A 26,480-nucleotide genomic window follows, 5' to 3' on the forward strand; every position below is an offset into this window, starting at 1 on the left:
AAGAGGATGGAGACAGGTAATCGATCAAAAGATCTCTCCAGGCAGGCCTCGAGGCCACGAGGTTCTTCACCATGGAGCTTTGGCATGCGGTGTAGAGTCCTCTGAGAACCACACAGTCTCCGACACAGTTTAGCCTCAACACTCGGGATATTCAAGATATATTGCATTTTCTTTGTGCTGACACTTTTGATAATTTTTCTGTCTATTCTACGACAGACCTCGGAACAGTTGTTACTTTTGATTATATTTGTATAAAACGACGAGACAAGATCGGAAAAGTGGATTATGGCGGAGTACTTAAAAAAAAGGAGTATAAAGGGATGCTTAGAATAAACACGAATATGATTATAGCAGTGATGGAGAAGGAAGTTGAAGAAGATGAAGATGTTGATAAAGTTTGGCATTCGTGAAATCATAACAAGCTTGTCTAAGCTTCTAATCTTGTCTGTCCACAATTTGTTATTAAAGACCAGGACATTGAGTTCGTTTCGTGAGATCCATCCTGCCTTTTCTTGGAAGCGGAACTGTGAGTCAGTGTAGTCAGTGATCTCCTCTACCTTGCCATCATTTCCAGAACATTCGTTTAAAAAGGTCGTAAAGAACGAGGTCACAGTGACACGACCAAGGGAGCATCCTCTTCCTCTTGCGTCCTAACGTGCGTGCACCTGCACTCGTCCTGCACAGAGATGGCCTGGTCCACGGTCCACGCATGCGTGAACTTAATTTTTTGTTTATGCTTCTGTCACGCCAGACCGCCGAGACTGAAGGTAAAAGCACCATCCTGCAAATTAATTTCAGTCAGCCAGTCAGCCACTCAGCCAGCCAGCCAGCTCCGCTGGGACGGACAGACCTGGTGTCTGCACTCGTTCACCCCATCAGGCTTTGAAGTAGCACCATGGTGGCGCTGTGAAGTAGTGCTATAATGTAGTCCTACCGGTACTTTGAAGTAGTTATTTAATGCAGTAATGGTACAGTTGCAATTTGAAGTAATAAACTGGTGTACACATCCAGCCAGGATGTAGATGATGACAGTGATGAGGACCACACCACAACCACCACCCCCTGAACTACTACAACTAAGTCAACAACAACTGATACTGGTACTACTACATATAACTGCTGATGCTGCTGATAATACTGAAAGATTTTCTCAAATGGACTAATATGGATGAACGTTTGAGCCAGTTATGGAAAGTGTCTGTGTGTCAGCTACATGAAGACTCTTCAGTCAGCTGCGTACTAATTTAAATCAAAAAGATTGCTTAGAAATATAAGAAATCGTTTGAAAAATAATCAAATTGATATCGTTTTTTATTACTCCAGAGTCGGCCAAAGAACGTTTGTGGATATCGGGGTGAGCAGTGCTTACTCTGTGTGCCTGAGATATTTACACCTGGAATGTCTGGAATTTAGTACTGTGGGTAAATTAACTCTGCACGCTCGCCTGTGTGTGTGTGTGAAAGATATAGAGAGGAAGTGTGTGAGGGTATGTTTGTGTATAAGTGTGTGTGTGTGGAGTTATCTCTTACATTTATAATGTACGTGCGAGTGTGCGTGTGTGTGACTGAAGAGTGTGTTTATGGATATGTCTGTGAGTGTGTGCGATGGGTATGTGTGTGTGATGGGGTATATCTGTGTGGGTATACCCTCGCGTATGTATGCATAGGTGGGTGTGTGCGTATCTGCCAGTGACGTGCATGATGGATGAGCCAATAAAATGATGCACTAACCACCACCACCACCACCACCACCACCACCACCACTTCATTGTAGCCACGTGTTCTTTGTCCTAGAAACTGCGCATTTCTGTACGCGAGAAAACAAAGTAAACACAAGCTTCATTTCGAAAGGTTTGATATGATATCTCATAACGAATAATGGTCTCGGGGCGAGGAGGACACCCCACCTGTAACCGAGAAGATAAGCGGATCATCCAATGGACTGGAAGCGCCAAAGGTGGCCCGGTGGGAAGGGCGAGTTGGGTTGGTTCGCAGTCACTGCTAATTTCTCTCCTGTTGGCTCTGTGACAAGTGTACATGGCATCATGGCACCGATGATCTTCACCGATGTGAGATGAGTGTAAGTGATGATCTCTCACCCCAACCCCTCCCAACTCCCTCTCCCCTCTCCCCGATGCACTTTAGGCTCACAGAAACGTGACAGAATAAACAATAAGATAAATGATTCAATAGGAAGAAATGCTATATTTGCTCAGGTAACCTGTGACTTAATGCTGTTCCCACCTTTTCCTTTCCAATCTTCTGCTGCGATTCTCTCAGTCTTTGTCAGTTTCAGTCTGTGTTTTCTTTTCCGACTCTTAAGTTGCCGCCGAAGAGAAAGATTAATGAAGTAAAATAAATAACAAAGCTTGTTTGCATCTTCTACCGACAGGCAGTAAACTAAACTTCGTAGAAAACAACACTTTCACCAGAAAAATTCACTAAAATAAATTAAACATAATAAAATAACAAAAAGTTCGAATTCTTTTGAAAGTAAGAAATGTTACAATTCTACATTATATGCTTTACGGGAAATTTGATAGTTTTCCTCCGCTGTAGGAAGGCATCTTTATGTCCCGATTATTATTGTTTTGTAAAGAGAAATGTTTTTCTTCTGGAGAACAATAATTTATATCATTATTATATTTCTTTATTTGCCATTTTTTATCCTTTGTAATTGTGGCAGAAAATTACGAAAACAAATTTAGCTTTTCTTGTCTCAATATGTCAAGAAGTCTTCTCGATGGACAGTTTGTCAGAACTAGTCTGTCTAGAGATGTTCTGCTTGCCATCCATCATAATCAGTCTGTTTAGAGATGTTCTATCAACTGTACGTATAGTCAGTCTATGCTGAGATGTGTTGCCTGCCAATCAAACATAACAACTCCAGATCAGATGTTTCTGTTTATTGCCAGATGTGAAGAGCTCTGAAGCGGCAGTTGATAAAGCTAGTTTTTGTTTCCCCTGCTCTTGTTTTATTTTTTTAAAAAGACCAGTGCCCGCAGCTACAGATTTTTCCTTAAATATATTTTCTCGCGAATTCCGGCTGTCGTTTTAAAATTCGAAATCCTGCCAACCAAAGCAAAGATGCGGGGGATGCTTCGTGTAAGTTTCCAAGAGAAATACACAAGGACGCAGTGCGCAAGAGTTCAGGACATCCGCTGCCTTCATCCCAAGCACAGATTTTCTTTGCTTTTTGGCAGATGGAGAAAGAGGGGAAAAAACAATATTTTGTAGCCTTCTTACATCACGACTTCCATTACTTTCACAACCCACTAATCCGCCCCTACCAGTCGCAAGTCTGCCGGCCTCGGACTACAAGGGAGTCCTCAAATGTTTTGGACCTGGAGTCCTCCAGTTATCCTGTTGTTGATCTTCACCCTCCCACCGTTCATTACATTTTCCCAAGCACAGGTGCCTTTCATTTATGAAGATCGAGATCGTCCATACACTGATTTCTTCTGCTTTTCTGGCTTCGTTAAACTCTAAAAGGGTGCCAAGCTGGAAAAGTGCATTTATCTCCCTGTAAGTTTATCTCCACGTACAATTTATGCATTCATTTCTTCACTTTATGGTTTAATGGTGTGGGCTTGGGAAGGAGGATCGCTCTGTGTGTTCTGTCGTCATGGGAGGTGGTGGAGCTGAGCGTTCTACGCCTTCACAACAGGATTCCGTGGTGCCAGCATCCCTATCTGCCCAAGACAAGAAGTTTAATGTCCTAGAGGTCGGCGCGTGCACACTAGACACGGTCTCAGTCTGGCGGTGCGCTCTTTCTAACGAGGGGTCCGCTTATAGGTTGGACGCAAGTACCCGAGAAGGGCTATGTATCTGTGTGGGTAGAAGGATGGGGAAGGTAAGACAGTGGAGGGGGGCGAATTTACCTTTTCTCCAGGCGGAGTAAGCAGGAGGGAGGGGTAGATGGGAAGAGATACATGAACTTCGTGAACCCGTAGTTTCATAACAGCAGGTGATCAGTAGGAAAGTAAAAAGACGCAGTCTCAGGATTTTTTTAAACCGCCTCCTGCACCATTCCGTGCTCACGAATCTGATGTTTATGAATGTGATGGCTTACTGAAGCTGAAAACTGCTCACTGAGAGATGGAGAGAGGGAGAAAGGACGGTAGCAGAGCCATCCTGGAAGTGAATGGAAGAGTGTGATAATAATGAATGTTGCGGGATGTCAGACTAGCAGCACCGAAACAAACTGCATCTCTTGATTCTTGTTGCAGGTTGCCGCTGGTAGACATTGTGACGTCACTGGCGACCTGACGTCATGAGCTGGCTGTCCGTGGCGCGTGCCGTCGTGGTGCGCCTGATGTTCGCGGTGCACGGGCTGGTGTCAATATGGCGCCTGGCAGTGGTGACGCACGAAATTCGCTTCTGGTACCTGGCCACCGTCCTGGGCGTCCTCCTGCTGGAGATGACAGTCACCCTCGGCAAGAAGGGAGGCAAGGAGTGGAAATGGTTTGTATGAACGTCTGCAGAGCAACAGTTAGTTTTTGGTTTCTTCGCAAAGCTCTGTCTGTCTGTCTGTCTGTCTGTCTGTCTGTCTGTCTGTCTGTCTGTCTGTCTGTCTGTCTGTCTGTCTGTCTGTCTGTCTGTCTGTCCCTATAAAAACGGAGAGAAACTATTAGAAGAAAGATAAGAAAAAAATGGAATATTTGGAGTGGGTACGAGTCGGGGAAGAGTACATTCGTTTTTGGAAACGATCAACTTGATGGAATTTTTTTTATTATTTTATTTATTTTTTATTATTATTTATTATTATTTATTATTATTTATTTTGGCAGAGAAGGGCGCGGTTAAAAAAGTGTGAAGTCTCTCGTCAAAACATAAAAAGAAATGGATAACTGAAGGACTTTAAGTTCAAAATAGAACGATTTCTACATTTTTTCTAAATATATATCCTGGCTTAATATGGCCGCGAGCACATTCACCAAACATCTTCCAAAATAATCGCTGAGTGTAAAGGTGTCGCCTTAGAAACGCGTAACGCCGGCATCACTCATCGTCGCCAGCATCTTAAACATCAGACGCCAAGCCAGAAACATACAGCGAAGGGAGAGAACTCGACAAATGTCCAGATAAGAATCTTGACAGTGACAGCAAATGTCTTTCGTGAAAACTTTTTTTTTTCTTTTTAGCAGGAAGAGCGAGCTGCTGTTATTTAGTGAGCCAGCCATTATGGACCTCCGCTGCCTCGCTTTGATTTCTGAATGTGACGCTTTTAGTGTGTGCGGGAAGCTGGAGTGATCCCGGACCCCTCGTTTATCTCCCCTGACATGAAGGAGTTCTTGAGACGCGATGGATGGAATTCGTGGCCGGTAGAAGTGAAATGTCTAAAATGTGTTCGAGAAAATGAAACGTGTTCCGGACATTATATTTTTCGCGTGATATTGGTTGAAATTGTCGGGTAGAAACTCTCTCTATGTCTTATGAGAATGTTTGCGTCTACCCGCATAGCTGCTGCCTCTTTCCTCTACAGTTTGTGTTTTAATAACGTCCCTTTTTTTTCTCTTTTCATTTCGACCGTAAAAGAAACACTGAGTTCAGTGTGCAAACGGGATTTAAGAAAATGCATGTAACCATCTCCTCCCCATTCAAAAAACTTGGCTTACTCAAGACTTACAAAAATCACTCCCTCTATGTGTTTTTGCTCTTGCTCTCCAATCTAAGGTCAAGGTAAAGGGTATGGTGGTTTATTCGTCAGAGAACGGTGGTAGCAAGAAAAGGTAGCCCCCACCTTCCACAACGCCGTCATTAGACTCGATGAACCACTTTCACCTTATTGCCGTCTCGGCCATTGGACTATCGGCCCTTTACCTTCAGTTTTTAAAGGCTAAATGAAAGGTCTGCGGCGATTGAAGCACCTGAATGCAAGCATCAGTGTGATGGGAAGGGTTGCCATTTGAGAGCTTTAAAAAATGTAGCATTAACAAAATCAGAAGAAAACAAAAGTGAGCTGGGTGCAGTTTTATTTGTTTCTAATGACTGGGTAGAGCTCAGTGCAAGACTATTATTTTCTGCGGAATGTGGGAGAACATCACCACGTGCAGATAGAAGTCAACAACACAGACGTCAAGATTGTACATGGATATCTGCCTTAAAAACTTTCTTGTTTCGGAAATTCCTTTTTTTTTTTTTCGGTAACTCCATTCTGCTGCAGTCCTGTGGTTAAAATATTCTCTGTGCGTGCGTGTGTGTGTGTGTGCGAGAGAGAGAGAGAGACCGTATTTTAACACATTTCCCTTATCAATTGCATTCCATATGCATGGCCTTCTTGTTCTTCTTTTCCTTCATTAGTCGTGTGGACAGATGAAAGGTGACGAGTTTAATGACTCATTGTATGTGGTGATGTTTGTTGTGTATCTCGAGAATGGAATGGAGGTGTTCACCCTGCTGAGTGACTAGTATCTTTCTCTGAGCTCTATATTGCATCTCTTAGACCTCTAATAGCCACCATTGTCAAGAGACTGAAATGCTCCCTCGTCCAATCCAGGTTTTGTCCGAGTGTGTTCATCTACCTGATGTGCGTGGTGCCGGCCATCTGGTTTCTAGAGCTGCACGAGATGGAGAAACGCATCCGGGAACTGTACCGCGCCAACGTGTCCACCATCACCCACGACCTGCTGATGGCCGACAACGAGACAGGCGAGGAGCTGAGCGCCAGTCTGGGTACAATACTCGGGGTATGTGTGTGTGAGAGAGAGAGAGAGATAGGCAAGGCTAGACATATAATAGGATATGCAAGAGAGAATGATCGTAGGAAGGGCTGAGTACAATAACGGGGTGCGTGCGAGAGAGAGAGATCGTGGGTAGGGCTGGGTGCAATAATAGGGTCTGTGTAAGAAGTGCTAGAGATGTGTAAGAAAATGTAAAGCTAAGCCACTCAGTACAGCATCGAGAGTACAGTACTAAGAGTATGAGAGAGAGAGAGTTGGGAAGTGGTTTGAAGATGGGTTCAGTAGATACAATAGTCGGGGTACTAGATGAGAAAGTAGTTTTAGTCGGGCACTATTCTCGGTATATATGAGAGAGATGTAGACAAAAGCTTAGTGTGTTCGAGAACACACACACACACGCACGCACACACATACACACGCGTGTAAGGGAGGTGGAAGGTTAGCTTGTTCATCCATGAACTCCTTCCATCAACCGTCAGAGTGGGGCTTAGCTCTGGATGTTGTAACTCGGTCAATCGTTTGCCCGACTAATTGTGGAGGGTGGAGGAGCTTGCCACTGCTCCCTGTCCACAGCTGCTATATTTATCCTGCTGTCGATCACGGTTTTGTGTCCTTTGGATCATATTCCGGGTACATTTTGTTTCACTTCTCGCTGTCACCGAGATTTGTCGAGACATGGCTCTACGTGTGAACCAATAACATTTTTTTTCTTTTGTTTTAGACAGAAACAAGGTTCTAGGAAATTACTTTGCAAATTTTTGTAACGAATGAAGCAAACCACAAGCTTTATGTTCATCGTCAATCATCACAATTTTACGAAGTGGTATTTTTTTATCTGATTTTGGGAGAAGTGCTTAATTCCGAATGGTTGTATAACAGCTCCATATCAATTTATTAATCAGATTAACTGCAGTTTCAAAGAATATTTTTTCATGATTTCAAAAGATTTTTTTTTCATTTTCAAGAAAGAAAGATAATGTCAAAGTATACCTTTATCATACAGTCCGGCTAATCACCAGAGCGGAAATGCTTCTAAACTGTTTTTGGAATCCATTTAGTTTATCATCGTGTTATCGCGCATCAATGAAAGGTGGCAATCATTAGTGTCATCCTTTTCTTGTATAGTTTGCAGAAAAGTTGTCCAACATAAAAGAACATGCTTGAGAAAGTTCCAAGATGTTGGCCAAAGTTCTAAGTAAGTTTCGCTGTCGACAGGAAGTAGTTACACGCGGCTACAGGCAAGAATCATTATGACTGCATCATGGCAGCCAATGTTTAATTTTAATACTTAAAATTACACCTAATCTGGCCATGCTTTCATCAGCAATCACCATGCTACAAAGTGGCTCCCAGGGAGGGAAGGAACATCCCAGTGAAACCCAAGTCCCCGGCTCCCCCACAAAGCGCGAGTGTTAATTGAAAGTTGGCAGCGAGTAATTGAGCGAACGCACCGCCAGGTCACGTGGGCACAAAGAGGAATATTTGCTCAGCTATTAGCCGCACCGGGAGGAGACTGGCGGCACTTTTGACAGTCGTAACACGAGCCATCCAGATCAATTTATTTCAGGAACGATTTCCTGTGGAGAATGTGCTTCTCCAGGCACGGCGCAAACAGCACATAAAGCAACATCAAAACCGCCACAACGACTTGGGTCTGTGATGAGCTTCCACAACCGCCAGGCCATGGCAGCAACATGAACACCTTTTACAGTATACCTTCACTACCTCTCTCTTCTTTGTTTCTGTGTCTCTTTGAGTTTTAAGTTTCATTTACCTTTTTCTTCCTTTGTTTCTCTCTTCTTTTTTTTTATTTTTCATTTCTATTAGTGGTGGCGTGGTTCGTGTGTAGGTGGACATAATTTTCAGAAACAAATTTTCTAGAAGCAGATCGTCTAACTTGAGAACGAGAAGATGTATGATGGCATTGAGTAACAAATGAAAAATAAAAATAAAACGGACTTGTTCAACTGAATACAATTTTTTTTTCTTCTTTGCCTTAAATTAAACTCGAGTCGAGCTCTGATGAATTCATTCTGAAAAAAGATACCCAAAGCAACTCTATTCTGTGATTTAAAGAAGCTTGGGTTGTTAAAAAGGAGTCTGTGTTATGTTATTTGCAGTCTAGAAAATTTATAGTTTGTTGGCGTGACCTGTTGAGATAGTTTCATGGCGAGATGAGTGACAGAAGGTCTGAGGTAAGACGTGGAGGACAGCAAGCAGACTGAGTTCCTCCTGTCTTTGGCGCTCGCTGCTTTGTTGGGTGAAAGGTCACTTTTTATGTTGTTACAAACTGTCAGATTCAGTCCTTCAATTGATATCGTTGATGCATCTTTTGTTGAGAGCATTCAACTATTTCATGGCTGGATGCCACCATTTGAAGACGCTTATAAGCCAGAATGCGTAAACAGGATGTGTGAGGGCTTTGAGGAGAGAGAGGGAGCAGTGTGTGTGAGTGTGTATGTGTGTGTGTGTGTGTACGTGTGAGTGAGTGTGTGAGTGTTTGGCGTTTCTGGAGTCCAATAATTTGCTATTTCTCTGCCCAGCCACTATGGCCACAAGCCACCAATTAGCTGACTTCCAACACTTGTTTTTTGTCGATGTGTTAATTGGAGTCGGAGAACTGCAGCCAGCAGGAGGAAGCCTCGTAACTATTCTCTCTCTTCTCTCTCTCTCTAGATTGCTGGAGGGCGTGAGATAATAGAAAGCATGCTCCACAACTTTGGAATTTCGCCGTGCACAAATATAGCCCAGATTTTTGGACCAGTGGGTGGGCATCTGATTCTGGAACTTTTATGATTCATTTGTGGGAACTCAGCGTGAACACACCCGAGTCTTCACCCACCACCATCATTAGATTAATGTTTGTGATCATTGGCGGGTGTTCTTTTTAAAGGAATAAAGAGTAGCTGGCCAGTGTAATTGTTTTTTAACCGGATTCCTTTCTCAGTTGTTCTTTGCTGGCACCTTTGTAATGGAACGAAGTCTTAGTGTACATTACGGATCACATGATTACAATAAAGAAAAGAGGCGTGAAAAGATACTCTTATTTTCTTTATCTATAGCCGTTACTAATTAACTCCCCATTATGTCTTTTGACTTAAAAAAAAAACAGTTTCTTCCTTTTTCTGCTCAGTCCTTCTCACTGCTCACCTTTGCTTTTTTGTGTTCCTACCTTTTAACATCTCCTGTAAATGAGAGCTCACCCAGATGCGTTTCCCAGCAACACCTGCCGGCGAAGTGTGTGTCCCTGCCGTGTTTTACTGCCTCACCTGTGAACAAACAGCCATGCAATATCAAGAGTATCAAGTGTGTTCAAGAGTATCCATTGCACACCACCACCGCAATCTTGATAGAAAGGCTATCACGATGTGCACGAGTGACCCCCCATTAACCTCTCATTACCTGAGCGAAAGTGCCGAAGAGTCAAACTTCAGAAGCTCCCCATGGCCAACATGTTGACAAAGTATTGACGAGTCAGTTTGGACCTCACGAGTTGCTGGAAGTTTCAATGTTCCGAGCGTTCCTCCAAATAGTTGTTTCATGTGATCTTCACACACAACTTTGCCACAGTTGACGATGTTTGTTCTGTTAAGAAAGGCTTTCAGATGTGAAAAAGTCAGGTCACGAAGAATGTGTTATTGGTGAACAAATTAAAATACAGAATATACTCTTTCTGACCATTGGAATGCACACTCTAAATGATTAAATGTAGAGTATTTGCAGGATCCAAATTTTACGACTGACGACGATGACGATGATGATGATGTGTCTGCATCAGAAACAAACGTACATCATTTTGTGGCGGTACTATACTTTCATTTAACTTGACTTTAAAGTTCGTCCTTCGTTTGTGTACCTTCTTATATCTCTCCCACTATCCAACCGCTTCTTTTGGTTATCTCAGGTTTCGCAGATCCCCGGTTGTCCTCCCTCTCTCCCGCTCTTTTTCCCTGAAGTCCCCACTAACAACTACTCTCTGACCAAAAACAATGCTCCATTGAAAGAGAGTCCGTAAGATGGCGCTTGTTAAAGTTCAAAAATGTCAGATTCGCAGGTGCTGCTGGAGAACACATCTCGGCGGCCACGGTTTGCGTTGGCAGCACGGCCAAGTGCCGGAGTGTTTTCGTTCTTGAGAGATGGAGGGAAGGATGCTGGATGAAAAACAGCGAAGTCTTTTTTTGAACACTACGCGCCAGAAACTAGAGCGTCTTCGCTTCGTCAGCTTGCGGAGGAGTTTGAAGTATTTTGTGGGGAGGGCATCTATCCTCTATATCTCACACCAAATGGAACTTGTCAAAATACGATGTCTGGAGGTAGAGGACAGTGATCGCTGTTGACATACCGTGTTCAAAGCTCGCTGCTCGATTTCAAAGATGGAAAAAGCTTAGCAGTCTCTTTCCTTCCCGAGAATCCAGCCCCGGGGTTTGTTTTGTAATGCCAGATGCCACCGGGGGCTGCCCCTTGGTCGCCTTCTGTTGCTTTCTTCGTTCAGCTAATCACCTCTTCTCTCCGATGTCTGTTTAGAAGCTTTCCGTGAAAACGATTCTACAATTTTGTAAACAATCATGATAAACCGAAGTGTGCAGTTTCACGTAACAGAGAGATATTTCCAACATGTAACCGCCATAACAAGAGAAGCAGCTTTTCCCGCTAGCTGTCGGTTGAGAGGCGAGGGGAATACGAAACAGTGAAATTTGGTGAATTTCATGAAAGATTGGGGTTTGCTTCTTTGAGAAAAGTAGAAATGGTTTTTTTTTTTATTATTTCCCATTCGTTGGTAATACCAACGGACCAATAGTGCTAGTGCATCTTATTAATACTGGGACTCAATGTTTTAAGAGGCAGGGTTTTTTTTTTTTCGGGGTTCCAGCATTTGACCATTCATCGGCATTTCGTAGACACGCAGAAAACATGATATCATACACATTCATGCTTCAAGCATAGCAGATGTGTAAACAAAAATTAAAACGTACAAATGAGCGTCCCTTCTGACACTCTTCATTTCTTTATATTGAAATCTATATTAAATATTAAAATTTCACAAAATTTTGCCCATGTGTACACTTAATTTCTCCCACAAAATCTAGGCAACTCTTTCTTGTCGAGGTAAGGGCTTTCTATTCCAAAACTCAGTCTGGAGATTCAGATGCCACTTTTGTTGAGTTACATTTGGATTGTTCCATCATGTGACTCAGTCTGAAGATTCATAATTCCTTCCGTTGAAGTTGGTGATGTTTTTCTGTGCTTGCAGGTCAACTGGAGATCCGAATTCCCCTTCAGCTAACGTCCGACCAGTGGATTCGAACCCTGGAGCAGCTTCTGCTGCTGCTTCTCATTCTGGGTCGCTGGCTGCTACCCAAGGGCAAGCTGACCCACGACCAGTTGTCTCAACTTCTCCTCGTCTACATCGGCACCGCAGCAGACATCGTCGAGTTTTTTGACGCCTTCAAAGAGAAAAGAGGTAGAGTGCACGTGTCAACGGTCTGTGTGGCCACCCGTCTGCAAGTCTGTCTCTCCACCTTTTTCTATTTCCAATATATTTGTATTTGTCGGCCACCTTTTTTTCTTCACTTTCGTCCTCCTTTGTTTCTTCCGGTCCCTCAGCCTGCATTCTCTCATTAAAACACACATAAACACATAAATAAAGTTTGAACACAGAAGTTTGCAGTAACAGAGACCAGACAGCTTGTACATCTGTCTGATACTCCCCTTCCCCCATGATAGGCTGTCAGTCTAGACTCTAGAGTTATCTGCCCGACCCACTTTATCTTATGTCAAGTACAGTAAAAGGGAGATAAATCTTCTTAATCTCATTTTATTCGGGCTTTACATCGACCTTGTCCTCGTAAATCTGTGGGCTGCACGCTTCGTGCCTCTCAAACCTGTTATAAGAAAACTGTTGTTATTCTTCCCCCCCTCCTTCCCTCTTCCTCCTCTTCTTCTCCTCCTTCTCCTCCTCCCCTCCTTCTTTCATGTCTTCCCCTTTGTCTTGACAATCAATTCGTACTGAATACTAGACTTCAGCCTCCTTGTCTGTCTTTCACAGGTTCGTTACAATCGCATTCTCTGCATCGTCATACTTGGCATATGGTCCTTCAGCCTCATTCAGTTCTCGCTCGTTCTCACGGCGACGAGAGCGCGGCGAGACCAGTCAGGCCTGGTGCCGACCCGCAAAAGATACAAGGCTTCTGGAGAGACGGTGGGTTGCTGCTCCGCTGATGTGTACGGCATCATCATCTCCATCATGCTGCAGGACCTGCCGTTTCTAGTGCTGAGAATGCTTCTGATTTTCAAGTGAGTACATTGAATTATGCTCACGTGTTCTGTTCTTGATTACCAGACACGCTCACACACACACACACATACACACAATTCCGTGCATCACGTGATCTGACAACTTGAAACAGGCTTCAATACCCAATTTTCTCCCCCTCTCCCCTGTAGGCTAGGACTTGATACATCCATTCGACAAACTCATAAACAGGGGATGAGGAAGTTGTTGAATTAAAATCGAAGGTGAATATTTATCATTATTGTTTAACCATTGCGGCGTTTATCCCCTCAGGTACAAAGTGCTCAGCTACACAAACATGTTCTTCACCTCCAAGAACACCATCGTCATCATCCTTCTCATCTATCGTCTGATCGTCGTTCAGATCGAAAAGAGGAAAGAGATGAACGAGAACTTGGACTCCAACCTGCTGAAGGAGCGAGGGCGACGCTTGGCTGAGTCCGTGTCGCTCACCCCGAGCTCGTGCAGCGGCAAAAGCCGCCTCATCAAAAGCGAGAGTGACTTCAGCAACGGCATCTACGACCCCTTCCGCTGCCCCACCCCCGTGCACAGGCAGAGTACGGGGAGCCTGGGAACCATCGGTCACAACCTCAGTCCTTTCGTCGGCGGAGGAAGCGGGACCGTGGGCAGGAGCGGGGCAGACCACCGATGGAGTCGAACCTGCACGATGGAGAACCTCACGTTCTCCGGTGTGATCCCCGCGCTCACCACTCCATGGATTTCAATGTGCGGTCGTGGTCGAGGGGAGGACAGAGCTGGAGAGTGTGTATGGATGTGGATGTGTTTTGAAAGAACAGACCCGTTAGAAGTGTGATGTAGCAGAAGAAATGGTTTGTTTAATAAAGTAGCGAGAAACAAAATCAAAATGCAACTTTTCTTTCTTCCTACCACAGAACCAGAGACCTGACATGATATCACAACCACATATTATCCAGGACAGCTCAATGGATTATATTGTGTCTTACATTTCACATATTCGGATGTAACGCGTATGTGTTTTGAGTAAATTCTCGGAATAATTATTCGAGAAACTGTTGCCAGAACTGTTTGTCAAGTGGGTCAATATGAAGGAAATGATCAGATGGAGAAGGACAGTTTTTCTTGCAGTGCCTGGATGGTCACAAGTTCCAGAAGGCATTGAAAAAAATTCTTTGTCAAAAAAGTCAACCTGCCTAGCCGATGCCTTACTCGAGATATGATTTCCACGAGGTCGCACAGTTTAACAAACTGAAAATCAACACATTTCCATGGATATTTACTTCATAGTTTCTCTGTAATCATTATTTTTGGAGTAAGAAACGTTTTAAGTCGAGCAAATCTGTCTTTGCTTTTACAGTGTGTTATGTCACCTCTACCCTGTCTTAGCAATCTTTCTCTCTTCATTTGTGAGGACATCATATTATTAATTACTCCTCCTTTCTATTTGAAATACAAATTTAAATTACTTTTCGAAACTTACTGTAAACAAATATGTAAACAAAGGGAAGGATTGCCTTCAGTGGAAATAACACTTGATGCTTTTCAATCCTACACAGATGAACTCATCTTGCCTGGATTTTTCCATGTTTTCTCAAACCACTGGACACTTGTCTCCTCCATTCAGGGAATTCTTCACACGTTTCCTGGTCGCCTTTCGACTTTCTTGATATGTGTTCATGTGCTGTATGGTGCTTCTCTTGTATCTCACCTTGTGCAGCTTCTAGAATACCGAGATGCAATGATTTGGGGACATCAGACATTTTTAAATCCCTACCATAATAGTTTATTATAGATATTTTTCTTTAGGACACATTGAATACCAGAAAAAACACCAGAATAAATGTTTATTTTAAAAAAATGAAGCAAATACAATGGGTAGGCAGAAATTGAACTAGTGGACAAATTAATACGAGTTTAGAAATAAATAACTGCCGCCAGAACTGGGAAAGGAACCTGAGACATTTCCCGCTATTTTATTATTTTTTTTTTTTAACAAGCAGCATGAATTCCGAAGCAAGAATGAAATGTTGCACTTCAGCTTCCTTATCCAGTCGGTTAGAATTGAAGACCTCTGTGATTTCTTTTATTGTGGAGTTTTGTAACTGTTCTTCTACATTCCCATGTAGTCAGTAGTCGCCCTTACTTATACCACGTCCATCATTGTTGTTGACCTCCAGTCTGAGTTCAGCCCTCACCTGTTGTTTGTTGATGATCTGTGGCGGGAGTCCATCCGTCAGATGTTTTTGATGCATCAGGTGCAGCATGTCAACTGCTGATAATGTTTGATGAGTCTGCTGACATCTTGAGCTTCGCAGCTTTCAGGTGAAAACACTTCACGACAAACTTATCTCCAACCTGTCCCATCGGTCTCTCGTCTGTCCAGGTAATCGCTCCTCAAAAGGGTGGCGTCAGTCAGTCAGTCAGTCAGTCCACCCGGGAAGAAAGCTCAAAGAAATATTCAGACGTGGCTGGTTTTACGGCTGATGCGAAACTTCTAGGAAGGGAAATGTGATCCGGGTCACAGACACAAAGATGGCGGCCTTTGTAGTATCCCGGTGCACAGGTCATCAGGTGTTGGTTGGTTGGTTAACGCTAGGAAGTCAGTTAAAATTTTCATAAAAATATTCACCTGAACTTGCTGCTGGACCCTGACCATCCAGCTAGTGCTGTGATGTTTCTGCACCGAGTTTCTTCTGTACTTGCCTCATGATTAATGATTACCCGGATGTAAACATGTAAACATGGAGTCGATGCTGTCGAGGGTCCTGGCACCAGAGAACAAGAGGACTGGATTTCCTTTGAGCCCCGATATGCGTGTGACCATCAAAATGTTTTTTTTTTCTGTACATCATCCATGCGCATGACAATCTTTATCTGCTTTGTGAGTTTCTTTGCAATGGTGAACCACTTGTCCTTAATCTGAATTTTGCATTTGCTCTGTGTACCTGATTTCTTTCATGAAACTTTTGTCTTAAATGTTATGTCGTGAAAAAAGTGATTATTTTTCTGAATAAAAATAACTTAGGAAACACGAGTGATCACCCTGCAGGACGCGGCTTACTCGTAGATCCTCAACAAACGAAATGAGGCTGTAGACAGCGAACATGTTACTAATGCAAGAAAAATATGTGTATGAGTAATAGCATCCTGCTGTCAGCCTCATGAAATCCTCCTCCCGACTCTGATGTATGTTGTTTCAGTTCCATCTAGAACCGCAGGCGGCTCGTAGAATGAAACTTTGGGTGATGTTATCATGTGAACTGTGTTTAGTGCCAGCATCCTTGAAAACAGCTTTTATTGTTGGTGTTGTCGACACGCGACTTATCTTTGACATCCCTAGGTCATCACCTGTGTTGACCCAGTTTGAACCCTATCATGTTTTGCACTATTTATGTCTCCTGACATATATTTTCTTCGTTACTTTCTGGGACAACGTCTTTCCATCCGAACATCACAAGCCGGGTGCTCGCCGGGTGTGATTCCTACACCGCCGGTACAGCTTCAGAAGATCTAGAAACTAATGAGATGAAATTTTATTTATGAATGTTTTACATGTTGAACTATAAGTAATATTATATTTAGAGGATATTCATTTGCAAAAGCGATTTTAATTACCGGGAGACAAAATGCCGGCACAACTTTGCACGAGGACACTTGCAAATGAGGAACAGACCTTTGATTGGATCTTTGGAGAAATAACTGCAGTAGTGTCAGGAGCAGTTGGGTTTGTTGACAGATTCATCTTTGATGTGGTCTACAGAAAAGATTGTTGATAATTTGGTAGAGTGTTCTGACCACTGACAAGTCGGTGACCTGCGTTGCTATGGTGTGTGATTGAAGTGGATGCTCCCTTATGTAATGTTTGATGAGGCCTTGATTGAGTTTTGTGGTTTAGTGCCAGTGATTAAATGCTGCCCACGCACAGCTTACAACAAGAATGAATAGCAAAAATGAAACACACACACATGCACGCACGCACGCACCCACCCACGCACACATACACACAAGAATTGACATTGACATTAACCAAATTTTGTTGACGACATTTTTGTCAGCTGCATTTTTATGTGAGAACCTTTATAATAAAGTTCAGGTTCAGATATGCAGGTTGCAAATGTTAAATGAAGCTGCAGCTAGAAGCCTGTCTTGTTATCGTAGTTGTGAAGCAAGAGTAAGTCGTTTACCCACGGGCTGAATTGAGAACTCAAGGAAAGGTTTCTTGTTTCCGAAGTTATCAAGCGATCCAGACCCCGCGGATATTAGTTTGTGTTTCTTGACCCCAGGACACATCTACCCCAGCGTTAGAACTACGAACCCAGAGGTAAAACATCTTTACCTGGTTCTGGACACCACTTTATAACTTCGGAAACAAGACAGTTGTCCTTAAGTTACCCTTGTATCAAAGAGGGCAACGACTCACCCTTGCTTCATAACAACTGGCCCCAGTAAAAATGTTTTGGCTTTTTTTCCATCAATTGTTATGACTTGTCGGAAATCCCGAAGTTGTTAGGCGGTTGGCTTTTCTAGCTTTGTCCTTTGATTTTGGGAACATAACTGTTCCAACCTTGTCCTCCATTTTCCTAGCCTGGGTTAGCTTCCCCTTTATCCTGAGACTTTCTCACTTGCAGCGTGGTGTGGTGTTTTCTTTTGCCTGTAGGAGGCTATGATTACACATAAGAGGCAGGGAGGGGAAGGAAGTGTTCTTTTTTAGCTTTTGTTCCCCTTTTTGGACCCTAACCTCAGGGTTACCTTTAATTCCCCTGTCCACACCTACAGTTCTAACAACCATTTGTAGTCGTAGTTGTGGGCCGTACGCAGGTGACCTCTGTATTTACAGCCAGTGTTTTAGTCTGTGACTGGTTCTATTGTTAACCCTGCTTCCGGTCTATTGTTAACCCTGCGGTAACCTTATCCCTGCTTCAGGACCACGACCCCAGTTTCTTTCAGATTGATAACCAATAATGGGAATCATAATGAGTCGACCCTGCTTTGGTCTTCAGTGAAGCAAAGAGGTACACGTTCTGACAACTTTATTCGTCCAACATTTTATAATTGTTGCCTTTGTTAATATGTATTTTAATTCTTATTTTTATGGTCTGTATCTGAATCGTTAGGAATATTTTTAGATGACATCGCCGTAAGTTCAAATGAGGACACCAGAAAGATGATGTAATAAAACTCGTCTGACGACTTAAAACTTTGACAGTAATTAGAGATTGGACTGCCCGCAGCTCTAACTGACCTCAATCACAAGCAATCACCGGCAGGCGGCAGCACGAGTCTCTAGAGCTGCGTCACGTGATAGCGGTAGTGTAAAGATGGCGGCCAGATGTAAATTTGCTCAAAAGATAATCAGAGGTCTGTTATCCTACTAATTGTTTACTTTTCGGAAATCAGAATATTACATTCAGTGACGGTGCATGAGTATTAATGCAGTAAATATTTTAAGTCGATCAAGAAACATCGGAATGAGGCGATCATTGTGAGACTTTGCTTTCTATTTTGAGAGCAGTATAGAAGCTCGTCATGCGCTGGAAAATTAAATAAAACCGAGACTGTACAGACAATAATATTCATTATTTAAGAAAAAAACACCTGATACATAAAATTATACACATTTGTGAGGATTATTTCCAATAAAGAGGATAAAAAGTATTTAGTCAACGTCCTCTCGTAGTAAGTACATTGTGACTAAACCAAACGTGTACATTCTGTTTCTCTTTTTTCTTTTTCGTTTTTTCTTCCTTTGTTCCTTCCCTTCTTCCCGCCATAAAAAAATTTGTGGAAGGAAAAAACTTGGCTGTCTGAATGTAATATCTGCAATTTCTTGATCTTGACTGCAATTTTGAATTGTTTAATGTTTAAAAATGACTCAAAGATTTGTTGATGATGAAGAAGCAGGTCCCTCCGTGGACAGCTGAGTATTAACGGTGAAAGGCGTTCTCAAGGTCTGACCTAACTGTCGTGTTTGACGGACTCTGGAAATGTCTATACCCATCCTGTAATGAAATAATAAAACATGCTTTTGAAATTGGTTTCCAGTGGTCAAAGCCGTCTCGTGCTTTCCACTGAGTCTGGCGAGACTGGGTTTCCTCAGTTATTGTCTGACATTGTGACTTGATGTCAGCAAGTGAAGTCACCCCTTGACTGACCTATGACCCTGCTGATGAAAATGTGTACATACTTTGAAAAAATTGCCTTGAGTGTGTTTATGTGAGTGGGTATATCTGTGTCTATGTGTCATATTTACTTGTGTTTTGCATTACTGAAGTGGGTGCGCGTTTATAGGTTTGCGAAGATGCAAACGAGGGTGCATAGCTTGCTTGTGCCTCTGCATGTCCCCCTCTTCCATCTTGAAATACAGTCTGGGACATGTCTACAGTCATCGCCTTCGTTATCTTCTCATCTACGATAACTAAACCAGAGCACTGGTCGCAGTAGTGAAGCATGTCTCGAGTTGCTTTATCAGTCTGCCTTCCAGGTACTTATTGCAAGTGACACAAACAATTCGGGGCAATGAGGCACCCGTATAATTTAAACCCAGGTGCAGATTACTGGTGCACAATGCGGCCTTGACATGTGGTACACCTGCAAGATAACCGTCCTTGAACACCTAAGAGCATCCCGGAAAGTATCAAGGTAAGATTAGCTGAAGGGTCATGTCATCTTGAAACAAAGGAATACTCAACGATAAAGAGGCTGTGTGAGCAACTAAGTATATATATCATGATAAGACAGCCAGACCTGTAAACAGATGCCACATGCAGAGAAAGAATTGCGTGCCCGAGTCGAGAGCTGAACCCAGGACAACCAACCCTCACTGTATTGGTGACAGATGCTCAGCCTTTCAGCCCTTAAAGATACAAGAAGAAAGAAAAAAAAAATTCCAAGCCAAACACAGATTTGAAAGGAGCTCTTGCTTGTAAGATAACAGCTTGTTGTTTTGTTTGTTGTTGTTTTTTTTTTGCGTTCCTTGGGTCAAGGTCTTAACGGCACGAGTGATGTTTCCCACCGAGGAGGTTTTCACTAAAACTCTTTTTATATTTAATATAGATTGCTTACTTTGACAGTTGGGATTGTGATGTCTTTCTTTGTTTTAAATCTGATCAACATACTGCACCAAGCTAAAATGGCAGATACATTCTTGTTTAAATAAAAGGATACATTCGGCGATGAGGTAAGGGATTCATAAAGTAGTTTTTTTTTCAAATTTACATAACACTTTAACAAATATTAGAAAATTAGTGAGGTTATAATAGCTCTAGCCATTGTTTATAAACAGGAAAACATGCGTCGTCCCTGTCTAAGTCTCTGTAGTAGAATGGACAGAATGAGAGAGTCACGAGCTCTAGACGGAGAATAGACAATGTGTAGAGAGTATAGAAAGTATGTAAAGAGTGTAGACAGTGTGTAGAGAGTGTGAACAGTGTGTAGAAAGTATAGGCGAGCACGGAAGAGTGCTGTCGCGTATTCACTTTTGCGAAAATCTGGATAATGACGACGACGACGAAGTCGACTATAAGGTGATCTTTCTCCGGGTGGATACAAAGTCCACGAGAAGGAGTAAACAGCGTCTCGCTATGTCCGGTTATCGACAGGCGACGTCACGCAACCTTTGACCGTCGACGCAGCAGCAGTTTGAGTTACGTAGGAAGGTACCCGGGGTGCAGTGAGGTAAGTGTGATGCTATGTGTGTGGGGAGGGGTAGGGTTGTGTGGGTACGTGTGTACGCTCGTGTATACAAGGTGCGCTAGTTCTGATGAAATCATCGGCATGTTTATTTTATATTTCTTCCTCTGTGTCTCTCTCTCTCTCTCACGCACACACACGCACACGCGCACACATACACACAACTTTGAAATTCCTACAACTGCCACCAAATCGCACCTAACTACTCCCAAGTCAAAGTTTGTATGCACTCTTGTCCAAGTACGCATGTGTTGTCCAAGTACACATGCACTCTAAAGCCTCACTCACATCCCATGCGTCATGGCAGCTCGAACTCACCCAACACTACGACAAATGACAACACTGCAGCAAACATCGCCGATACAACCTGCTCTCTTCTTCTTTAAATGAAGAATCGCTACACTTTTGTGGTGAATCGTTACACCTCCAGGAATCAACAGTCTACGTTCCCGCCTCTCGCCCTAACGGACGACTGTGACGTCACGAGGTGGGGGCTGGGTCTTCCGATCAAACTCCGAAGGTCAAGTACCCGAGTAACATATAAGGACCTTTGTCAGGGAGTCCCATCCAGACCACCAATACCGTGATTTGTGAGCGCTTCTCACCCCGTGCAGCCCGCCACCCAGCTACTCTCGTGTCAAGTAAGTACCTACACTACCTACTATCACAGCCATGGGGTGGGCTGGGCTTCCTGCTCCGCCATGTAAACTGTGTGTTATCAGGCTAGTCCTGAAGTCGACTTTCAAGTGTTTGTCTGTGTGTCTGTGTGTGTGTGTTGCTTCGCTCGTGAAAAAATTTGATTTCAGGTGTGAGCTTAGTAACGCCCAACCGTAGGTGTTTCTTCAAAGATTTACGACAATAACTTTTAGCCCAAGAACCTCTTGAAATTTTGGAGGTAAATAGTTTAAGTGCTTCATGAGTAAGATTGAGCATTTTTTATGGTTCTTTGCTAGCATGTATCGTCATTAAGTCCTATAATTAAATTGAGTTAAATAATATTCTGTTCAATTATACAAGAATTACTTGGTGCTTGTCAGCAAACATTTTTGCTTCATTTTAATGTTTCTGGAAACCGTTTAAATTTTTTTCAAGTTGGCCTTAAATAAACTTATTCAAGAAATGTAAAGAATTTAAAATCAAAAAATGTCTTAAAGAAACATTTCATTATCAAGTACACTTTCCCACACTCCTCATCTTCATCCACTCATCTCTTCGTCTTCACCATGCACTTCATGTTTACCAGGGTGTCTTCTATTTGCTGACACTGTGTTTTTTGAATGGTCGTCTGTCAGCTTGTGTGGTCTTTCGTATGGAGCATACTTCACACGGAAAAATGCGTTCTGCTACCTCAGTATAAATCTAATAATAACTGTCCAGTATCATCAGTATATGAATTATTACAAAGTAATACAAATACACAGGCGTGGTCCCCAGCCTACTCCCGAGATAACAAAAAGAACCAGAAAGATATGTCAGCGGTCTATTAATGAGGATACAGATACTGAATGTTACGTTTGGTAAAAAGAAATTATTTTGACTTTGATCAGTGACAACCATTGCGTTTACAAATAGCGGTTGCTACAAAAAATTCTTTAATTTTGTTTTCTGTGTATTAACATAGACACTTTAAAAAAAAAAATATATATATAATAGTTTCGAACAGCATAAATTGTAAAATTTTCATCCCCAAATTTGAACAGAAGTTCGTGTAGGTTTTCCTCTTGTGGCCTTTACCACCGCGGTCAGCAGACAATCCGACCTTACACCACGAGAAGCAGGTGAAGTCAGGGTGCACAGCCTCGTGCATGCATGATCATTGCGTGCTACAGGTGTGACCACGTCACCAGGTCACGTGGCGATAATTCTGGTCGTCGACATGCTCACCATGGAGTGCACACCAACAAGAGAGTAAAGGCCACCTCACACGATATGACCAGAACTAGGGGCGCCCGGCAGTGCAGTGGTTAAAACACTCGCTTGTCACCTCTGCAGAGGCTCTGGGTTCATATCTCATCTCGGGACACTCCCTGTCTGTGACACCTGTTTGCAGGTGGGCGTCAGGAGGTTTTCTCCAGGTACTCCGCTTTCCTCCCCTCCCTCCCTGCTTTCTGCCCCACAGTGCGAAATCATCTCAAGGTAGAAACTACTAAATCAACCAATTGTCATCGTTGAGATGCGACAGTCTGTAACGACAATTTAATTTTTTGACGGTTGAAAGATTTTCTCCACGACTTCTCTTGGGGAGAAGATTTTTCGAGGATGAATAGAGAAGTTCACTCGCTCAATACGTCTGGTGAAACTTCGATTTCACGAACCTGAAGTTCTTTTTAATTTGAATAGGCGTTGTGAGAACGCACGCGCTTCGTAAAGTTGTCAACGTCTGGCTTACTTTTCCGTTAACAGGGCAAAATGGTCATCATCATCAAAACTAAGACATTTGAGTGAAAATACAAAAAAATTAACAAAGTTTGTTCGGGTGCTGTGTCATGCTCTAAGCTCTGTTCCTTAATAAGCATCAACCTTAGTCAGTCTCCTGCGTGCCTTTGCTCTCCGTCGTCGTCCTGTTGCAGTTGACACAACAAAGATTTCTTTATTCAAGTCTGAACTATTTCTTGGACAGAGCTCGCCATCTTGACCCGATGTTCAAGGCCGATTTAACTCCTTGCGATAACAGATTTTGGAGAGAAGTAGACACCAGTCTTTAAGTCACCGGGGGTGAGGCTGGGGGTAAGGCTGGGATGGGGGGGGGTAGGGTCAAAGTCCACATCAACAAGAAAAAATGTGTAAGTTTGCTTCTGGGTAGGGGTGGGTGGGTGAGAATTTTTTTCTTTCGTTCATTCTGGGGTCAGCCGGGATCATTTCACGCGGGCACTAGGCCACATGTGTTGAAGTGTAAGACTCACTATTGCAGCATTCAGCACGTGTCAAAACGTTTGAGGTTTATATATCTATATCTCAGACTACCAAAGCAATGCGAAGTATCTGGCTAACTGTTCATGCCAATGAATGTCCAGGTGCAGTAAGCACGTGTGTACCTACCTACGTGTACGTGCACCAGGACACAGTCTAGGAGTGTGAGACTGGATGTGTGTGTAACCAGGTAGATGGACTTGACCGTGACTAGTGTACCTGTACCGGGGGCTGCGTGCTGGCGGACACGTGAATTTCGGGTGCGGCGGTCACGTGGTCATGTTTTCGTCTCTACCGGGGAATGAAGAGCTGTAGACACTTTGAACCAAACTATATTTAAATATCAGAACTTTGGACGACGCACGCACGCAAGAGCTATTTTGGGGAAAGACAAATCTGGAAGGTGAAGAGAAGATAGGTAAAAGCAGGAAACGGTTTCTAAAAGTATAAATTATTTTCGAAAGTCGTCGACTGTTTAGTCTTTAAAACAGAGTTTGTTCACACACTGTCTCTTTCTCTGTCTCAAAGATTTTGTCTGCCCCCACCTCTTCTGTCTCTCACTCCCCCATTACCACCTCACGCTGGGCAGACTGTAGCAAGGGAGGTAACGCTTACAATTAAAACATATTGTCGAGATCGCTTTGCTCCCTTCCTCCGTCGACGAGGAACACCTCTACGCTAATAGTTCTTCAGAGAGACATTTCAACATAGTTTTCATTTGTAATGCTTTCTTTCATTGTCAAATCAATTTTTATGGTGGTTTTAAATAATTATTATTAGTATCAAGAAGCTGTGTTTTATTATTTGCATCTTGTAATTTTTTTTCTGTGCAGACATGGGTCTATTGGATGTTCCGTATCAAATCTACATTTTCGTCGCCAAACTCTTCGGACTGTTCTTCTTATTTGTTCATGGCATAGCATTTCGAATGTGGAACTATGGGATTAAGCCAGCGCTGAGCAAAGAGGATGCTAAAAGTCTGGGAGATGTCAGCGCCATGGCGTCGTTGAACACGCCGCGAAGGTGAGCTTTTGTCTGCCGGCAACAGGTACACTACCTGGCCTCTTGTTGGCGTGTGCATTTGTAAACACTAATTGCAGAGGTCAGATAAACCTCATTATCGTATGACGACACCTAAATGTACAGGGTTTCAATTTTTTAGGTTAAGACCGTGTTTTGCTGTTTTCTTAAAGCATCGCCAATGGCCTCATAATCACGTTCTTGTTGCCCGCAGCATCTTAGAGTTTCCACCCATTGTTTCGAATTCAGCCTGGGGTTACTATCTTCCAGTAACTGCTGTACGCATTATATCCAAACCTGCATTGGGACTTTTTTTTTTTTTGCTTTGTGTTGCAGCTCCCTGTCATGGCCTTTGTGTTGTGGTGGAACCTCATGATAGCCTCGGTGGAAGCCATTTTCAGGCCCCTGAACGTGACGATCGCCAGGTTCAGTTCTTTGTTGTGGGGCCATGAGGATCCTGAGAGAAGCAACAAGTAAGGGTCCTGCGTTAAACTTCGCTCTTGTACTAAACTGCAACTTACACTCTCTCTCTCTCACTCTCACTCTCACACACACACGCGCTCTCTCTCTCTCTTTCTTTCTCTCAATCTGATACAACACTATTGTCGTCTAATGTAATGTTAGCCAGAAGGCCAAGAATCAAAGTCTGTATCAAAGATAAGAGGTAATTAATGTCTCGTCCTAGCTCTTTGGCTGTCTGGGACATTTACATGATCATGATCCATGTACAAGCCTGACGTCTGTAGTTAACCTACTTCTGTGTGTGAGGATGTTTGTAGGCGTGTAGTACTCGGGTTTGGAGAGATATCTTGCATTGAAATTTACTCAATCATTAGAAAAGGCTCTGCATGCCACTAAGCCTTTAACAGTCATGAAATTTTCTTATCGCCTCTCGTCTGAAGATGAGTGAATGACTGACAAGCGCAACAGCGAAACAATAAATTATGTAAACCGCTGTAATGCCACAGTCCCGACCGGAAGGACATTTTGACAGAAGCACGTTAACATAGAAACTGAAATTATTCCTGAATGTTATACATTTTGTCCTGTACTCCATGTAATAAGAACCAATAAGAGACGATGGACTTTTCTATGCCTTTTGTGCGTGTGTGTGAGAAAGAGATGCGATAAGAACATCTGTAGCTCAGTCATGTTTTCATAACTATTTTATCTTGTCACAAATAAGTAACAATAGAAATGTTAGACGCCTGACTTTCTCTCAAATCTCTTTTCTTTAAATTCCAGCACCACTTTCAACAACGACAAATAGTAACCCGGACACAGGAAGCGAACCCTTGAGGAAACTGTCTCTTGAGGACGTCAGACACGACCCTGACTGACCTCTCGTGTGTGTTGAAAGATGTTTGCCAGTGCACTTATATTGTCCAGATGGCAAGGAAGAGGTGTAAATACACGTGTGTAGAAGAAATCATTAAAATAAATATACGTGTATATTTCATCACGTGCATCTGAAAGTGACAAAATATTTACTCATCCACCGAAGAAATGTCAAAATCGTATATTCTAGCTACTTGCTACACACACACACACACAAACACACAGAGAGGGAGAGAAAGAGTAATTTATAATAAATTTAAAAATTCTGATGCTTGCGAAGTTTTGTATGTGCATGTTGATGATGGTAATGTGTTGTTCAAAGCTGATTAATTCTGGACCATATTAAATAAAGTCTCATACTTCACTGTCTTGTATCTTGTTTGATGCATGTTAATGGATGTCACTATCGTCGTTTGCAAAATAAGACAAAACGCTTAATACCAGACCCGACACCAAACCATTAATAGCTGAAGACTGCGAAGAGAGATCGAACAAAGGACGGAAAACATATCGAAAAATGTAATAAAGAAGAAGAAAAAAGATAAATAGTTTTCTAGGAGGGGAAAATTA

At 42.8% G+C, this 26,480-nt stretch overlaps 1 protein-coding gene and 1 long non-coding RNA gene across 2 annotated transcripts in view; both read left to right on the forward strand.

Annotated features, from left to right (window-relative positions):
* The window catches only part of LOC112557818 (transmembrane protein 26-like), a 46,119-nt gene extending 31,305 nt beyond the window's left edge, over window positions 1-14,814 (forward strand). Inside the window, exons 2-6 of the mRNA XM_025227877.1 lie at window positions 4,229-4,463; window positions 6,499-6,692; window positions 11,934-12,148; window positions 12,729-12,976; window positions 13,248-14,814. Of these exons, the coding sequence (XP_025083662.1) occupies window positions 4,273-4,463; window positions 6,499-6,692; window positions 11,934-12,148; window positions 12,729-12,976; window positions 13,248-13,788 (1,389 nt within the window). The 5' untranslated portion in view covers window positions 4,229-4,272 and the 3' untranslated portion in view covers window positions 13,789-14,814. The remainder of the gene's footprint in view (window positions 1-4,228; window positions 4,464-6,498; window positions 6,693-11,933; window positions 12,149-12,728; window positions 12,977-13,247) is intronic.
* Window positions 14,815-20,612: 5,798 nt separating this feature from the next.
* On the forward strand, window positions 20,613-26,279 carry LOC112558072. The gene is made up of 5 exons (XR_003098064.1): window positions 20,613-20,627; window positions 21,073-21,283; window positions 24,386-24,575; window positions 24,909-25,045; window positions 25,818-26,279. It is a non-coding gene; the product is annotated as an uncharacterized LOC112558072 (long non-coding RNA).
* The last annotated feature ends 201 nt before the right edge of the window (window positions 26,280-26,480 follow it).

Source organism: Pomacea canaliculata, linkage group LG2 (assembly GCF_003073045.1).
Source record: "Pomacea canaliculata isolate SZHN2017 linkage group LG2, ASM307304v1, whole genome shotgun sequence".
Classification (NCBI taxonomy): Eukaryota; Metazoa; Mollusca; class Gastropoda; order Architaenioglossa; family Ampullariidae; genus Pomacea; species Pomacea canaliculata.